This window comes from Pelmatolapia mariae, linkage group LG16_19 (genome assembly GCF_036321145.2).
Source record: "Pelmatolapia mariae isolate MD_Pm_ZW linkage group LG16_19, Pm_UMD_F_2, whole genome shotgun sequence".
Lineage (NCBI taxonomy): Eukaryota > Metazoa > Chordata > Actinopteri > Cichliformes > Cichlidae > Pelmatolapia > Pelmatolapia mariae.
The window spans coordinates 59,415,483-59,432,944 of NC_086241.1; the positions used below are offsets into that span (position 1 = coordinate 59,415,483).

The window sequence follows — 17,462 nt, forward strand, 5'->3', positions numbered from 1 at the left end:
GTTTTTATCTGAGGCGTTACAGCCCCAATGCTTACGTGGCAATGCGTCTGACTTTTGCACTGTTCCTAATTTCTGATGCCCCGCGTCTTTTATTAGTTGAACGAGCAGCCTGATTGCTTCTGAATGGACAAATTAAGCAGGCAGAGAATCTCTAAGTTAAACTTAACAGTCCAATAGAGAGAGGTGAGTGTGAAGTTAATCATGCTGCCGTCACACTGGCTGACGCATGTGAATATATGAGGGAGACAGGGCCCACTGATTTTATTTATAACTCATCAGTTTAGTGTGTTACATGCTTTTGCCTGTGCCTTTTTAGGAATGCAAGCGGAAAATGTCAACTTCCATTTAGTTCAGAAAAAACAAACAAAGAACTTAAGAACCTTTGATTAGAAAAATCACAGAAGGCTGGAAATAGCAATTGTCACTTTCATCTTTTTGTATGAAATTATATTAGAATCGCTGCAGCATTTTTAAAATAGGTTTTCCTCGATTTCTGCATGAACCTTCCTGGCACCTTTCCAGTTTTCTTTGACTGAGCAAACTTTTAGCTTTGGCCGTGCAGGGGTGGAGTGCTACTGTCAGCACGAGAGCAACGCTGCTGTCATCCAGCTCCAGTTCCTGATCAACGAGGTTTGTTGTCATTACCTGTTCCTTGTGTCCTTGTTTGATTTTCTCTCTCCTCCTCCTCACCACCTCTTCACTCCCAGCCTGTTCACTCCTCTCCTCACACACCCAGCCATGAATCTATTGATGAATGTGTTTTTATACATTGATTAAAAGTAATGCTACTGGTGTAACCTGTATTCAATTCAGTCGACTTTACTTGAATATTGTCACTTTGAGCTTTACTTCAGCATACTTTATACTGTAAAGTCTATGAGCTTTATATCACATGCTTGTAATACAGCCATATAAAGTGTCAATGCCAAGCCACATGATGTTTTCTCAACGCAAATAACTGCTCTGTTTATCACCATCACCACAGGGGGCGCTGGTGAGTGCCTTAGCTGATGACAGCATCCACCTGTGGAACCTGAGGCAAAAAATCCCTGCTATCCTGCATTCGCTCAAGTTTAACAGGGAGAGGTACAGTAATGTGTTTGTTTGTCTGCTGCTGCATTTGCTGCAACACTGCATCTGATGTGAACAAAATTTGCCTTCACAGCTGGCCACATGCTGTGGGGCTGCACCAGCTGTTTTTAGCCATTTCTTTTAGCCAATAAGGAAAATCTGTGACTAATGGTTCAGTGTTGGAGCAATTCTTTTTTTTGTTCTAAAATCAGTGTGTGTGTGTGTGTGGGGGGGGGGGGGGGGTTGTATTAACAATGCATCAAATCACTACATTTTAGAAGGAATGTGGCACCCACAGATTTTTATCACCCAGCTTTGCAATTTTTCTCAGCTCATTATTTGGATTTTTGGCCTGCAGATTTTTTTTTTCCCTCTCTCTGTTCAGACCCTCTTTCAAATGTAGCAGAAATTTTATGTTGGCCAGAAGGACATTATAATAATGCTACAGGAACACCGTAAACATAAGATGATCCCACCCGGGGGTGCGGCTATCTGCTGCTGACCCGGTGTTCACCGCGGTGTATAAGGGATCATTTGTGCCAAGAGCCAATCGGTATACTGAATAATGAGATGCTGTGATGTGTTTTTATTGTTGTTGTATTGAAGTTTTATATGTGTGTATGTATGAATGTGGGTTGATGTGAAGGGATTTGATTCATTTTGTTTATTGCTTAGTGAACCGAAGACAATTTTCCACTGATGTTGATAATAAAGTTATTGTATTCTATAATCCAGTGAGACATATTTGCACTGAAATGGCAAGACAAAAATGAGCAGTATACTGACTTAAATGGCAGTATATTTTGACTGTGTGCTACTTTTCCTTTCATTTAACAGTTGCTACAGATATTTTGCAGCATCTTGGTGGTTTAAACCGTCAGGGCTGTTAAAAGAAACACCACACTTTTTGTTAAGTCAGTATTTCCAAATTCATTTAAAAATGACTCCAGATTTCCTCTGAAAAAAAAATCACAATTAAGGTACAGACTAATAGCAAAAGACAAAACATTTTTGCAGGTTCATTCTATTTCAGATAGTAAATGTTGTGTACGACTGGATTCTTCTTTCACCCAGTTGAGAATAGGCAACAGTATTTACTCTGCTGTTCCCCCCAACTGATCTATATATAGTCTGGCTTCATTAGTGTGACACAGTGCAAGGCCTTTGTAATTAAATCTTACTCACTTGCTTCTTCTTCCAGTTGGACCAGCGTGATTAGGGACAAGGGTAACCGTCTGATGCCAACTGAGTCATGAGATAATAAAAAGCCTGGTTGTGATGGATCTTGATCTCTTCCAGAATCACATACTGCCACCTGCCCTTCCAGAGCAAATGGCTGTACATCGGCACAGAAAGAGGAAACATCCACATTGTCAACGTGGAGTCCTTCACTCTCTCAGGCTACGTTATTATGTGGAACAAAGCCATCGAACTGTGAGTCTGTATTTCACAACTACACCCCTCCTCCCTTTACTCACTCGCTATTTGCATATCTTCTTTGTGCAGTTGACACTCGACCAGGAAACTCAAAATTGCAAAGGAATGCGGCTGCCCGCACTTGCAGATACAGTTAGTCCTGTAAGCTGAGAATACTGTAGCTCTGATCGGTATGAGGGCGGTATGGAGGTGGTGATTGTGCCATGCCAGGACTTGCAGTTGAGACTTCTGGAGGTGTTTGCTGCCAGATTTAACAGAACATCTCTGATAGGAAGTGCCCACTTCATAACCCCAGTGACCCATCCTGTGTCACCCACTCCCTCGTGTAAACACCCACTGTAAAGTTTGCAAGGAATTTTACATCACATCCTGCATCTTCTGAGGGGTTCCCATTTAATGTCACAAGCAGGTGTATGGTCGTGGTGGATAAAATAACCATCAGTATCTTTTCTGGTTATGATAGCATTTTCGTGTAGCGAATACAGGTTTTCCCAGCACACGGGAATTTTTAAAATGATCATTTTTAAACAGCTTTGCCAAATGGTGGATTATTTACTTGATACATAATTTAACAAGTGATAATAAAAATAATTTCTGGTCAAAACAGGGCAGCACTGGCAGGTTGAAGCCCTCTTCATACTTGCAATATCTAGCAAAGTTATTTTGCTAGATAAAGTTTAGGAATTCTGTCGTTTGGGTCATCCCTCCAGCATTCCCATTGCTACAGACTGAGCCATGATACTCAACTGTGCAACATTTAACAGTTCTGTAAAAGACATTAAGTCTGTGTCTTTCAATGCCACCTACACTGTGTAGATGAAAGTACCAGACCACCTGCACATTATACCTACTGGAGCTGCTCAGCCACGAAAAACCATGCCATGAAGATCCCAACACACATGTTTAGTGCTGATGATAATGCAAGATGATGTTTGGAGCTTTGTGAATATTGACTCGGCAATCCATTGGACAATTTTACACTCTATGCGCCTCAACGCAACGCTGTTCTGTAACTTTGTGTGGTTTGCCTCTGCGTGGCGGAGTTGCTGTGGTTCCTAAACACTTCCAATTTGCAATACCACTTACAGTTGATTGTGGAATATCCAGGAGGGAAGTAATTTCACAAAGTTGTTGCAACAGCGGCATCTTATTATAGTACCACATTGGTATTCAGAGAGCTCTTTGGAATTAGCCATTGTTTGACAAATATTTGTAAAGGCAGACTGTATGGCTAGGTGCTTGATTTTATACACCTGTGGCAGTAGGAATACACCTGAAATTAAAGATTAGGCAGTGAATTATTACTTTTGTTCATATAGTGTGTTATATAGGTACTTTGATCATTTCAGGGACCTCATTCATGCACGCCTCAGTAAAATGTATTGGGGACAATTCATTACAAGCAAATGATGAAATTATTGCTGTTGTGCTGTCTGACATTTCATGCATGTTAGGAACACGGAAGACAGACTTCTAGAAATGGCTGAAAGGAAAAAAACGAACTGTTAACCTCAAAGCTCATTAGCAAGCAGTGTCATAAAACTGTTTTGAGTGCAGAAACATAAAGAAGTCGCTTTCAGGCTGTGAGATTAGTTTGAGCAAAGTGAGACTAAATGCAGGTGCCAGAAGTTTTTTAAATATAATGTTAATATACTGTTGATACTGTTAAAGTAACTGAATGTATTCCGAATTGGGTGGTTTTAAAATGGATACCAAAATGTTACTGGTACAATCTAGTAAGATTGCCGTCATGACTCGCTGTGAAGTAATCAGAGTACACATTCATGCATGAACTCAGGTCATTCAGATTAACGGAAAGAAGTACATGTCTTAAAAGGACTGGTTACATGTCTACCACCCAACATTCCCACAAAAATTGCCCATTCTGAGCCCTTGATTGGGGCTTAAAAGGGGTAGTGAAATTACTATTTTTTTCTAAATGAAAACTTTAGTCAGTAGAAGTTTTTCCAAGCAATTTTTTTTCCTTGTGCCCACCAGCGAGCTAAAAAAATTATTTTAGAAAGTGACTGGCAGCTAAAATTGGTTGCATAAAGGTGTGCGTGTGTGTGTATGAGGCTGCTGGGGAAATCGGATAAATTGCTCTTTTAGATCCTGGAGTTGAAAGTGTCAGAGCAAAGTATGCCGTCCTCTTAGATAAATGTGTCAGGTACAGGAAGTGGAGATGGGGAAATGATTTAGCTTGTCTTGATTTTGAAGATGAAAAGAAACGATGTGGTGTGAAATCTAAAGCGAAATATTCAGTTATGTCTTTGTAGAACCTCTGATAGAATCGTCTTTTCCACGCTCTGCTTCATAGCTTGTTGCCTTTGGAAACTCGTAGACTCTCCTACAGTGGATAGAAATGCTGTGTATGGCGCTAATGATCATATCTGGTGTTATGCTGGAAATGAAACTCAGTTTTAACTAGTTAATTTAAAGTAATGTTTACCGACGATTCCGTCAGTTAACAATCTAGGTTAAAATAATCTTTATTACAATAAAATCCAGTTCACAAACATGATAACTGGTTATTAAGCCTGGTGTTTGTGTTGCGGGTGTATCACAATGTGGTGATTACCGGCTGGAGTTCATATTCCGCTCCATCCCTTCCTTTTATTCACTGCGACATCACTGACTGTATCGACTCATCAGCAGCAGCAATGAGATCATTAGCCGCTGGAGCCAGACCACACTCAGAGGCAGCAACACTTTCTTTAGGCCAGACCTTCACTTCCTCCATGCCCCTTGCTCTGTTGCCACGGTGATCCTGTCTTGAAACACTATAATCTCTCATAGACCCTCATGTGACCCTACTCTCTCTCTTCCTCGCTGTTTGTCTCTCTCATATGCCATGGCTATTTTTTTTTTTCCTTTCCTCCCCACTGTTGCGCTGATGCACATTTTCATCTTATTATCTTGTCCTTTTTTTCTCTGTGCAAGACCAAAGATTGGGGCTTACATTTTGGATGTCTTTCCTAATTGCCTCTATCTTACCGCCCTCTAAAAGCTCCACTGTATCACTATATTTATCAGATACATTTTACTCATCAGTGGCAAATATACCTAAATTGACTTGGACTGTCTCCCATTTCTTTCTTTCTCTGACAGATCTACCAAGACACACCCAGGGCCTGTTGTGCACATCAGTGATAACCCCATGGATGAGGGCAAGGTAACTGATAGCTGAACATTACATTGCCTATAGAGAAGATAAACAATTGTACCCAAAGATGTAAAAATACATTTTCTGTTATTTGTCATCTGATGATGTTATGTGGAGAAGCGGAGCTGGCAATGATTTTTAGTTGGATCTCAGAGACTGTTCAGTTATATAATGTAAAAGTTAATGTCTTTTAAAAGAAATATAGGCTTGCTTTTCATTCAAGAAAGTTAAAGTTCCACTAATTGATTAAGTGAACTGGAGATAATCAGTTAGATAAAGATGGATTGCAGGGGACATTCCTGCTTTGGATCATAGGTAATGATGTTTTACCTCAACCAGCAGTTACTGTTTTCCCAGAGCTAAAGATAGGACAGTCTGCAGTGATGGCGCAGAGTAGGCTGTAAAAAAGGCAGCGACAACAACAACTAGGAGCATTTGGGTTGACTATATTAATTTGCTACTAGTTGCTAGTAGACAATTTGGCACAGGAATTCATGTTACTGCTATCACCAGTTGGGCATTTGCTAAAATTTCAGTTTGTTGTTAGAGTAGTGCTTTTCTGGGACACTGGAAATAAATTGCACTTTTGTTAAAAGAAATAAATACACAGAGTATTATAGCTCATACCTATGAAGCATATGAATTGGATTTTTATTTCTGGAATCTCACTGTTAAGTTCTTTTGGAGTAGCTCTGCATTATTTAGAGGTGAAAATGAATATCTTGGTGCGCCCCCTCATTTCATTCACTGTCTTGAACAAGCCTCAATTTAAGCCAGCTGTCTCCCTATTGGCCTGCCCCCTGCAAACACAGTTTGAACAGCAGACAATATGCGTCTGAGGTGACCATATTAAGGATATCCTTTCTCACATCATATAGAGCCAAAAATGGAAAAACACCTACGTTCATATGCAGACCCTTCTATTTGCCTCTTACAGGCCATTTCAAAGGGTTTATACGCATCTTTTAGCCTGTTCTCACAAGGAAATTCCTAATTTTTGAAAATAATAGTTATAAGCTACTCTAGTGTTTACATGATTGCATAGTAAGTGAAAACGTAGTTGCTTCTTACAGTGTGTAAATGTCAGAATATTAGCTGCAGCTTATGCCAGCTTAAGCAATGATCATAAAAGTCTACTAGGGAATGTAAAATAAATAACTGTCATACATTCAGAAAGTGAATTCATTATGAACCAATTTTGTGCAGAATGTAGTTTAACAGCAGTCAGCTGAGCCTTACTTGCTTTGCTTCTCTTGTTATTTCAGCTTCTGATTGGATTTGAGTCTGGGATAGTAGTGCTGTGGGATTTGAAGTCCAAAAAAGCTGACTACCGCTACAATTATGATGAGGTAAGGCATTGTTTTCCTTTGTTCCAGTTCTTGTGAGGAAACTAGTTTGTCTGGTGTTCCTCACTGTTGTCTGAGAAACATGTTTGGTCTTGTTGGGTTTCTTTGTAAATCAGTTAACACATGAAAGAACTCTCCGAAGTTTTATAATGACACATGAAATGGACGTTTAGGTTTCTTTCATTTTAAGAGAATGAAAAACAGCTCAAAATAATGTTATCATGTATTTTGCTAGTTACTCATGAATCTTTTGAAGGGACCCAAACTATCGGTGGACAAGTATCACCTTTGTTGAGACAAACCCTGATTTCCCCAATGATGTAGAGTTACTTTGCTATTCTGAACTATCAAACATATGTTACTTGTACATTATATATCACACTCTATTAAACGGCTACCGTGGTTTCTCAGGCAATCCACTCAGTCGCCTGGCACCATGAGGGCAAACAGTTTGTTTGCAGCCACTCCGATGGCACTTTGACCACGTGGAATGTACGAACCCCAGCCAAGCCCGCACAGATCATCACACCACATGGTAGGAGCTGTTGTATACACACACTTGTATTGTTTATATTCACAGAGGCATGATTAATGGAAAAACTATATATAGGCCTTTAAATATAGTGTAGTCCCGCCAGTCTTTGAGGCCTGACATGTATAACAGATGGATGCCAACATGTCCATATGTTCACGTATGCACCATATGTACTGTATTCCTGCAATGTAAAATATAATGAGTTTTTGTTTTGGGGATTTGTTTTGTTTTTTTGGCATCTTGAAATCCAATAGGAAAGCAGCCTAAGGATGGAAAAAAGCCAGAACCATGCAAGCCTATCCTGAAAGTGGAATACAAAACAACAAGGGCTGGGTGAGTGTGATGGTAGTTCCCACCCATCCTGTGTCTTAACGGACGCTAGTTTGAAACCATATCCTGTACTCAAAGTGTCCTTTCCTGTTATTCTGAATATGTAACAGGCTAGTCTTCTTGACAGCGTCCTTATGCTGATGAAATGGCCCTGTCTAATAAGTAATTAGACAAGGCAACAGTCTCACGATACTTGTTAAATATAATGATTTTTGACACAGCTGGCAGTATCTGAAGAGATGCTCTTATGTCAAAGCCATTAACTAAATGGCCAACATTTCATTGAAAGTGATCTAATAATTTTTTCTCAGGCTTTTGAGGACGGGGATTAATATAGTTTTCATAATGATTAAAAAGTAGGCCCCTCCCAGCACAGGTTCTATCAAAATCGGGCCAAAAAGTCCCCAGAGATAAGCACAACAGTAAAATTTGGTGTCCCTCTTTACCCATTTACCACTGAGTACACCTGGTAATTTTTCATCTGCCACAACTAATTCAATTTTATTGAAGAAGCTATTAAAATATTTGTGTTTGTTAAACCCAGGGACCCATTCATGGTGCTGTCTGGAGGTCTGTCTTACGATACAGTGGGGAGGAGAGCCTGTCTTACTGTGATGCACGGAAAGAGCACTGCTGTTCTGGAGATGGACTACCCGATTGTGGATTTCCTTACACTGTGTGAAACTCCATATCCAAATGGTGAGCTGTGACACTAGTCAGAACAGCATATGCAATTACCAACTGAAATGATGCCATTATCCGTGTAAATTTTCTGCCGATTTGTTTTCTAGACTTTCAGGAGCCTTATGCTGTGGTGGTCCTTCTTGAGAAAGATTTAGTTGTAATAGACCTCGGACAGATTGGGTAAATATTCAACTTTCTAGCTGTGGTTGTATTAATAATTATATTGCATCAAAAAAAACATGGATATTTTACATTGTGCATCTAGATTCTACACCAAATATCCACATTGCCCACCCTAAAGTATGCTATATTAATATACAGAGTAATAAAGTTTATTAAAATTTCAAACTTTGGTGAATACATTACACAAAATCTAGCATCTTTTGTTAACATTTGTTATCGCAGCTATAAGTTTGACGTACAGGTCAAAACATGTAGCATAATGCTGTATAATATTTAGTGTAAACATGTGACTGATTATCGTGACAGGTATCCCATATTTGAAAACCCTTATCCTCTGACTATCCACGAGTCACCGGTGACCTGCTGTGAGTATTTTGCTGACTGTCCTGCTGAACTTATTCCTGCACTTTACTCTGTCGGCTGTCGGCAAAAGAGGCAAGGTTACAGTAAGAAGGTAAATGACTCAGTTGTGTTGTCTATGTGATTTTTACATGAGCATTTGACTTCACCGCAGACAGCTTCATTTTTGTTTATTTGTTTTTAACAGGAATGGCCCGTTAGTGGGGGAAACTGGGGCCAAGGCACACAGAGTTACCCTGAGATGATAATCACAGGGTCTGTATTGATTGAATAAAGTAATAATATAATGATTCACGCTTACTTATTTTAAGATATGCACAGGTCTTGTTCAGTAATTCAAGTCTTATTGTTTTGTTTTTATTCTGTCCATCCCCTGCTATAATAGACATGCTGATGGGTCAATCAAATTTTGGGATGCTTCTGCACGTGAGTATTTTGTTGTTAAGAGCAGTATATTACCTAGTAGAAAAAGTTCATCATGCATGTCTTTTTTTGTTTGTTTGTTTGTTTGTTGCAACTTATAATAAGCTTTCTTTACTGTACACCAAGCAGTGTACATATCCAGCACATTACCCTGTTTTTGTTTTGTTTTTGGGTTTGTTTGTTTTTTAATCTCATGCCTCATCATAAAGTTGCATTGTGGCAAGGCGTGAGATCTACTTACACAGTATTGGTCAGAATTGAATCAAACTGACATGTGTGAGTGGTCACCTAATGAGTCTTCACCCAAATGTACGGGCACTTTTCCATTTTCAGAGCATAACCTTCATACACGCTACCTACAGCTTCATGAAATTCTTTCTTCTGACCCACTCGGCAATATTCAGTTTAAACTGTCTTGCAAAGTCATTCACAAGATTAACAATCTTGATGCATTTTATATGCATGTATGATAAAGAAAGAACTAATGTGATAGCTTTAAATATTGTTTTACCAAACATGTTTCATACTGCTGGAATCCCATTAAATGGTGATAATCATGATCTTTTTCATCATAACCAAGTGCTTCTATTTCATGATTCCCACATCAGGAAGATATGGTTGGGTTTCCTAACATATATATGTATGTTGTATGGCTACGACATACTGAAGTGTTCACATATTTTAATGCTTTCTACGGCCATAGTTACAACTGACCCTGTAGTTATAATGCTACTGAACCCAGACACTTCTATTTGGTGTTGAACTACATTATTTTGCCCTAGAAATTACTGTTTGCAAGCCTCCTTGACTTCTCAGTAGATTTTAATTCTCATTAGTTTGTGCAATATAGCACACCAATGACAAGAAAACTTATCACTTTCTTTCTGTACTTCACACATTACAATAACCTGTGAATTCTGATGGATTTCGAGCCGGATGAGCTGCTACGTCACTGATGTTCTGGGTTTCTTTGTTCACAAACTAATTCCCATCTCTAATTCTAGTTGCTTGGATTTTGAACGTAGTGCTCCTTGAAAGAACAATATTAATCACCACCACCTCGATTCCTGTTGTAACCTGTGCTATCGAGAGTGCACTGATTGCAGTGAATCATCAAGTCCTTATTTTCCTTCCACAGTAATGCTTCAAGTGCTGTACAAGCTGAAGACTGCCAAGGTGTTTGAGAGGGCTCGTGGAAAGGAGGAGAAGCCAAACACAGATATAGTAGATGAGGACCCATTTGCCATCCAGACCTTGTCTTGGTGTCCCGAGAGCCGGATGCTGTGCGTGGCTGGAGTATCTGCTCATGTTATTGTCTATAGGTTCAGCAAACAAGAAATTACCGCTGAAGTTGTTCAGGTAAATTGCTTGGGGCATAATAAACGGACAGAGTGAATGGGTAAATTATTCCTAAGGTCAGGATGGATAGATAATAGGATAATAATGGATAAACATTTACAAGAACAAGCCTTTTTTTTGTCTTTTTATTTCTTGTTTAGCTCTTGGAGGTGCGAATGCAGTGTGAGTTTAGCGACGTGGACTCTCCTGACCCAGGAGGAGAGCAGACCCCCACCCTGCCAACCCCGGGAGCTTCCTCCAGCCCTCAGGAGAGTGAGCTTCCCACTCAGCCATCAACAGGGAGCAACTCCTCTGACGGCCCCCGAGACAATATACCGTGTCTACAGTATGAAATTTCTTTTAATTTGGCCTTAGCTTCTGTATTTGTGAAGCAAGCTGTCACAGAAGAGATGAAAAACACAAGAAAAAAAGAATCCTCTTAATAAAATGCTTTTAAAGTAATAATAATAGCAATAAAAATGATGATCCAGAGTGTAGCTTGCCCAGAGATGATAATTTATTCCAGTGTAAACTGCAGCCTGCTGTCGTATCCTGCTGTGTGTTTGATGCAGGGTGCGGAGCTCCCCACTGAAGCAGTCTCCGGGCTACCAGGTGGAACTGGTGATCCAGCTGGTGTGGGTGAGTGGGGAGCCACCTCAGCAGATCACCAGCCTGGCAATCAATTCTTCCTATGGCCTGTAAGTCTCTTATGTTCAATACAGCTGATGCTTTTGACATGAGGTCACATCACTTTGGGTCCTCACTAGTCTTCATAGCTCGGTATCCTTTTTTGTGCTCAATTTGTGTGGGTCAAGAAATTGTAATTATATCCTGTCTCAAAGAACACTGTAACCAAGCATTTGCAACGAAGTGCAAAAGTAAATAAAGCCTGCCTAAATCATAATTTGGAGTTCCACTGCATTCTTTGACCTTTCTGTCTTTCAGTGTGGTGTTTGGAAACAGTAACGGTCTGGCTGTGGTGGACTACCTCCAGAAAAACCTGCTTTTCAATATGGGCACATCAGAGCTGTACAGCCCATCTGACCCCTATCAGAGGCAGCCTCGCTCCCCACGTAAAGCAAAGCCTTCCGGAGGTGAGCTGCACTCAACCAATTAAACACTCTTTCTTTTTCTGTTGATTTCTCTCTGTGTTCTGCTGAACTTGTCACCCTGGATAACATTTATCTCACTGAAATACAGTAAATAATTTGCTACGCTCCTTGTATTCCTTTATTTTTTGCCGAACACTTTTGGAGGCTGTTGGAGGTGGGTTAGGGAGGCAGAGCTGACACTTGGCAGCTGCCCTGACTTCGCACTGTGAGCACCGCCCCCTGCAGTAGCTCCTCTCCCTCAACAGGGGGCATCGCTGGCGGATTCTCCATCTGTTCAGTTGGAAGGAGCAAAGACAGTGGAGCATGCATGTTAGAATGGATGCTGTAGCTGAGCAGAGCCGCTCTGCTGTAATAGCACTGCCTTTTGATTCTGTTTACTGACAAAACAATACATAAACCTTGTTTACTTGTTTCAGCCTTGCTGTTTCTGTCATGTCTTCTATTGTGTTTTTCTCTCTTTGCCTAATCATCCTGTCAGTCACTGTTTGTCTTCATTCTTTTTAGTCTCAGTAGCTTGATGCTAGATGCAGGACTCTTTTCTCTGCATTTTGTTTGGTTGCCTTTTAAAAGCAGTCTTTAATTTATGCAAATTGCAAGAACACTATTGGAAACATATACTGTTTTAACAGTGAATCAAATAGAAATTCTGCAGCAAGCAGCTGAGACTTCACATTTTCTTCTGTTTTGCAGTTAGATTTTCAGGCATTTTTCTGTCTCACTGTTTTTACTGTTGATCTCTCTCTGTGATTTGGTAAAGACATTCCAACTGTGACGTCTTGCATGTCCAGACTTTCTATCTTGTATTCTGAGTCTATGAAAAAACTACGCTCATCTCACTTCAGTAAGTCCTGTTGTGTCAGATTTTTTTTCTCCCCTTCCCACAGTGTCATTGTTCTCCTCTAAGCCTTTCCTTTTATCTCATAGAGATACATTCTCTGGTTTTATTATAGCACCCCAAATCTCCAAAGCTCAGTACAGACTTTTCTTTGACATTGCCAGTGAGGATGGAGTCAAATTTCAGACTTGAGAGAGAGTATCTTTAAAGTATACACCTATGATTTGCTACTAGACAGCCAATACTGATGCATTTAGTGAGCTCACTTGTGGTAGCTTTGTAAACTGAAGCAGAGCTTACTTGCTAAATTGAATGATTACCTCATTGTATGATTGCCTTTGTAATACTTGAGCTGTTATTACTTGTTACTACATGTGCAATAGGAATTAACTGCAGCGTAATCCTGTCTGACTCTTAATTACAATTTCTGTGGCTCCTGCAGCGATTTGTGATTCCAACGATGGGTCCAATGCCTCAGAGGACCGCTGCAGATCACCTACTTCAGGTAAGTCTTGGCGTGAACTCCCGAATGTATCATTTTCTTTTGAAATGCGTCTTTCATATCGGCTGCCATTTGTCATGTAGGCTCTACCTCACCCTGCAATTCAGATGATGACAAAAAGCAGAAGTTCATAGAGAAGGGTATTGTATTTTCAAGTGTATGACCCTTTAAAAGTTAGTATTTAGACGGTGACTAAAGTTCTCTGACTTGTATTTTTGAACCTTATTTCCAGTGAAGTTGAAAAGCAGGCGCTTTTCCAAGACGGTTGCCAATGACTTTGGTACTGTATCTTTCAGATGTATTCTTTGTGATTACTCACTCTTTCTCTCTGAATGACGGCGTTCTAACCACACTGTGCCTTAATCCTACGCAAGCCTGTGCATACTGTGCCAGTTAAAGGAGTAATTGCATTAAAGAAATCGGTTTTCACTAATCACATAATTTCGGGGTTTTGTAGAAAATGAATCGGGGATGTTGATCAAGTGCATGACAGGATGACTCTTCAATTTCAGGTGCAGATTTTCTATGCAGATTTTTACCAAAATACTGTAGACTGCTGTTACACAACTTAGAATATAGTATGGAAAAATGAAATTTTACTTGAGGATTATTTTTTTGTGTGTTTTGTTTTTCTTGTTTTATTTTTTGAAACTAAAACAAAAGCATAGAAAATCTGCTTCTTGCCTCAGTCTTTACAGCACTAACATCAAAATTATTTCTCTTGGACTGTAGATACTTGCTCTGTGTGTTTGATTCCAGGGCTTCAGTTCAGTGTTAACTGTTTGGCTGTCCACTGATTTATTTTTTTTTTTTCTCCCTCCTCCTCTCTCTCCACCTACTCTCTTTGCATAACTATGTTCACTGAATTGTAATTACCTTATTTCTCAACTGCCTCTTGCTTTGTTTGACATTACAGGCTCTATCGGTTGTCTGTGATGCTTCTCTACCTCATTTGTATTCTCATGGTTTCTCTCAGGGTGGTCACTGACTGCAACAGACAACTTTTAGGAATTTGTACAGAAAAGAAACTGGCAACAACCAAAAGCACCACCTTAAAATCAGCTTTTATTATGATGAATTGTAATGTTATTTCCAAAAGAGTTTAGCGTCTTATTACAAGTACAGTCATTTACAAGATATACACCAGTGAGCTATAACATTAAAATTACCTCCATAATACTCTGTAGGTCTGCCTCGTTGTTTGACCCTTTGAGACGTGGGCTCTACGACACCTCCAGAGGTGTCCTGTGGTATCAGGCAGGACGACCTTAGCAGCAGATCCTTTAAGCTCTTTACATCGATGGGGCTTGCACACATTTGACTTCTTTTATTTCTACCACTTCCCACAGATGTTCACTTCAAGTGAGCTCTGGGAAGTTTGGAGGGCAAAATCAACAACTTTTCATGTTCCTGGAAATTTTTGGGGGGGGCAATTTGGCATTGTTCTTCCTAAAAGAGCCAACTACTATTACAGTGAAGTGTTGTATGTGGTCTGTAACCATGCTTAGGTTGGTTATGTGTCAAAGTAGCATCTTCATGAATGCCATAGCAACCTCAAAGCAGAACGTTACCCAGACCGTCCCACTGGCTTGCCGTCATGCATCCTGCTGTAATTTCTGACACATGTAAACAATGCAGATGCCCCGTTTCCATGATGTAAAAACATGATTCTTTAGACACCTTTCTCTATTGGTCTGTGTTCCAGTTATGATACACATGCGCTCATTGTAGGTGTTTTTCAGCTTCTAACAGGGATCAGCATACATCTCTGCAGCTGTCCAAGCCCAAACCATGCAAACAATCCATTTATATTGAACAGTACTGTTTGATAGTACTATTTGATACTGTACTATCAAACAGTGCTAAGGTTTTCAGGAATTTGTTACATTAGTTCTTATAGTGCAATTGGATCACATGGGCCAGTAGTAATAGAGCTAGACCTGTCCCCAGTTTACCAGTTGTCCCTTCTCGGGCCACTTTTGGCAGGAAGTAACCTATACCTTCCAGGAACATTTATCACATAATGATCCATGTGAGAGGACTTGGGTCCATGCACTGCCCTTTTTTCTTTTTTACATTTTTCTCCTTTTAGCCCATCAGGTTCGATTGAACCTAGCACTAAATATAGTCCCACCTGTTTATAGGTGCCATTCTAACAAAATAATCAGTATTACTCAATTCACTTGCCAAAGTTCTTAATGTTGTAGCTGATTGGTGTATGCACTGTGACCTCAACAGTTGTCTTACAGTTGGTATCACCATGTTTAAAAATCGTACTCAAAATTGTGTTCTATTCAGTGATTGCACACTGATGTGCACATTGAAAACAATGCCACAAAATGGTAAAAATCATACTTATTGAATCATTTATTGTAATTCACAATCAAAGAAGTTTAAAAAAAAATCTCAATCTTTTTAGGCATTATTATTTCATCGTAAAACAGAGGTATTTGTTTCTGTTACAGCCAAGATGTCACGGAAAATTAGCTCGTCTAGTGAGCAAAAGACTGACCTGGGTAAGCCAAAACTAATGACTTACATTTTTCTAAGAACCTTTGTATTTTCTTACAGGTGTTCATCTTGTTATTTGAATCTTCTGCTTTGTATTAGGTTCTAGCTTTTAAGTAGGTCTGCAAAACTACTTCTTACTGTCCAGCAACATGTTGCTCTGAATGTCATGTTCCTGATGTCTTGGGGATTTGTTTGTTTGTTTTTTGTTTTGTTTTCTTACTGCAAGTTCAGACAAACACTGTCTCTTTTTAAACTCAAAGAAAAGGGTGGGTTCCAACGAAGGCGCACTCAGACATGTAAGAAGCAGTTGTGTTGTGTGAAAAGAACGGCAACAGCCAGGATGAACCTGAAGGAGGACCTCTGTAGAACTAAGTCAGACCCCATTTTCTGTGAGTGGACCAGCCTTGGTCTGACTTGGGCTGCAGTGGGATAACCGGTACTAACTCACTCCACTACTATGGCTCTTACTCTGCAGTCATTTGGCAGATAACACTAATCCTCTCACAGTGTGCGTTTCCTTCTTTTTGAGGAAGTTCCAGTGGCATGACTGCACTCGGTGTTAAAAATCTTGCTTTTCCTGTTTACAGTTTTTCCTTGTGAAGATCACACGTGATGGCCGTTGTTTTAAGCCTTTCCCCCACGTCAAAAGGCCTTTTGTGTTTATGTTGGTATCCCTCATTAGCTTTTTAAAGGGGGGTTAAAACTTGTTCTTAAGCTGCCATCAGCACAAAAATAAGACATGAATAATTCTTACTTCTAAAACACCTGTTTTTTTTTTTTTTTGGTTTGTGATCCTATAATAGGACATTCATTTTTATTTCTTTAAATAAACAACATTAAGTTTTCAGAATCAATTCCAGAAATGCACATGTGGAAAAAGTAAACTGCCTCCTTGAATGTAAACTGAAAGAGCATCACAATGTCAAAAGCTTTTTCTTTTTTTTGCTTATGCTGGACTTTGGGTTTATTTATCATGTTACTGTGGGTGTTTTTCCTTTTCCGCTGCATTTCCATTTCTATAAAGTACATAAATACGATGGAAGGCATTCTCTGCTAAACCTCTGACATCAGAATATATGTTTCTAACCAGGGTTTTGTTTTTCTCTGAGAACTAAAATGCTGAAGTGGAGAGTTTAACTACTAACCCCTTTCACTTTTACATGCGTTGTTTCCTCATTTCCTTTTGTTTGTGCTCACTCCTGCTGTCCAGATGCCCGGGATAACTCATTCACCCGCTCACGCAGTTCAAGTGTAGCCAGCATAGACCGAGAATCTCGAGAGGCCATCTCATCCTTTTACTTCTGTGAGAGTTTTCCAAGGAAGACAGACAGCCTGGTCAGCCCCTGTCTGCTGGTGGGGACCACCCACGGCTCGGTGATGATGGTGGCCCTCAACCTGCCACCCAGTGGAGACCAGAGGTTACAGCAGCCAGTTGGCATTGCATCTTGCGGTAAAAAAAATACAAAAAACAAACTTAAAATAAAATTTGCATGAGGATACATAGTGACCTTTGTTGACAAGCATTAGAATATCAAGCATTAGAACTAGGATAAAGCAGCCTTCATAGCTGAAAAGGAGCGAGGGGGAAGGAAATGTTGATCAAGGTGTGGAAATGTGTGTGCAAGGAGTTGA

At 39.9% G+C, this 17,462-nt stretch overlaps 1 protein-coding gene across 1 annotated transcript in view; it reads left to right on the plus strand.

The window, feature by feature from the left end:
* Window positions 1–17,462, plus strand: part of stxbp5b (syntaxin binding protein 5b (tomosyn)) — a 29,048-nt gene that overhangs the window by 5,940 nt on the left and 5,646 nt on the right. Inside the window, 21 exon segments of the mRNA XM_065472049.1 lie at window positions 549–630; window positions 986–1,086; window positions 2,371–2,505; window positions 5,617–5,680; window positions 6,937–7,020; window positions 7,429–7,552; window positions 7,807–7,885; window positions 8,427–8,581; window positions 8,674–8,746; window positions 9,056–9,203; window positions 9,297–9,364; window positions 9,495–9,535; window positions 10,671–10,891; window positions 11,032–11,216; window positions 11,443–11,568; window positions 11,816–11,964; window positions 13,260–13,322; window positions 13,403–13,459; window positions 13,552–13,599; window positions 15,785–15,835; window positions 17,041–17,280. Coding sequence (XP_065328121.1) covers window positions 549–630; window positions 986–1,086; window positions 2,371–2,505; window positions 5,617–5,680; window positions 6,937–7,020; window positions 7,429–7,552; window positions 7,807–7,885; window positions 8,427–8,581; window positions 8,674–8,746; window positions 9,056–9,203; window positions 9,297–9,364; window positions 9,495–9,535; window positions 10,671–10,891; window positions 11,032–11,216; window positions 11,443–11,568; window positions 11,816–11,964; window positions 13,260–13,322; window positions 13,403–13,459; window positions 13,552–13,599; window positions 15,785–15,835; window positions 17,041–17,280 — 2,294 coding nt within the window.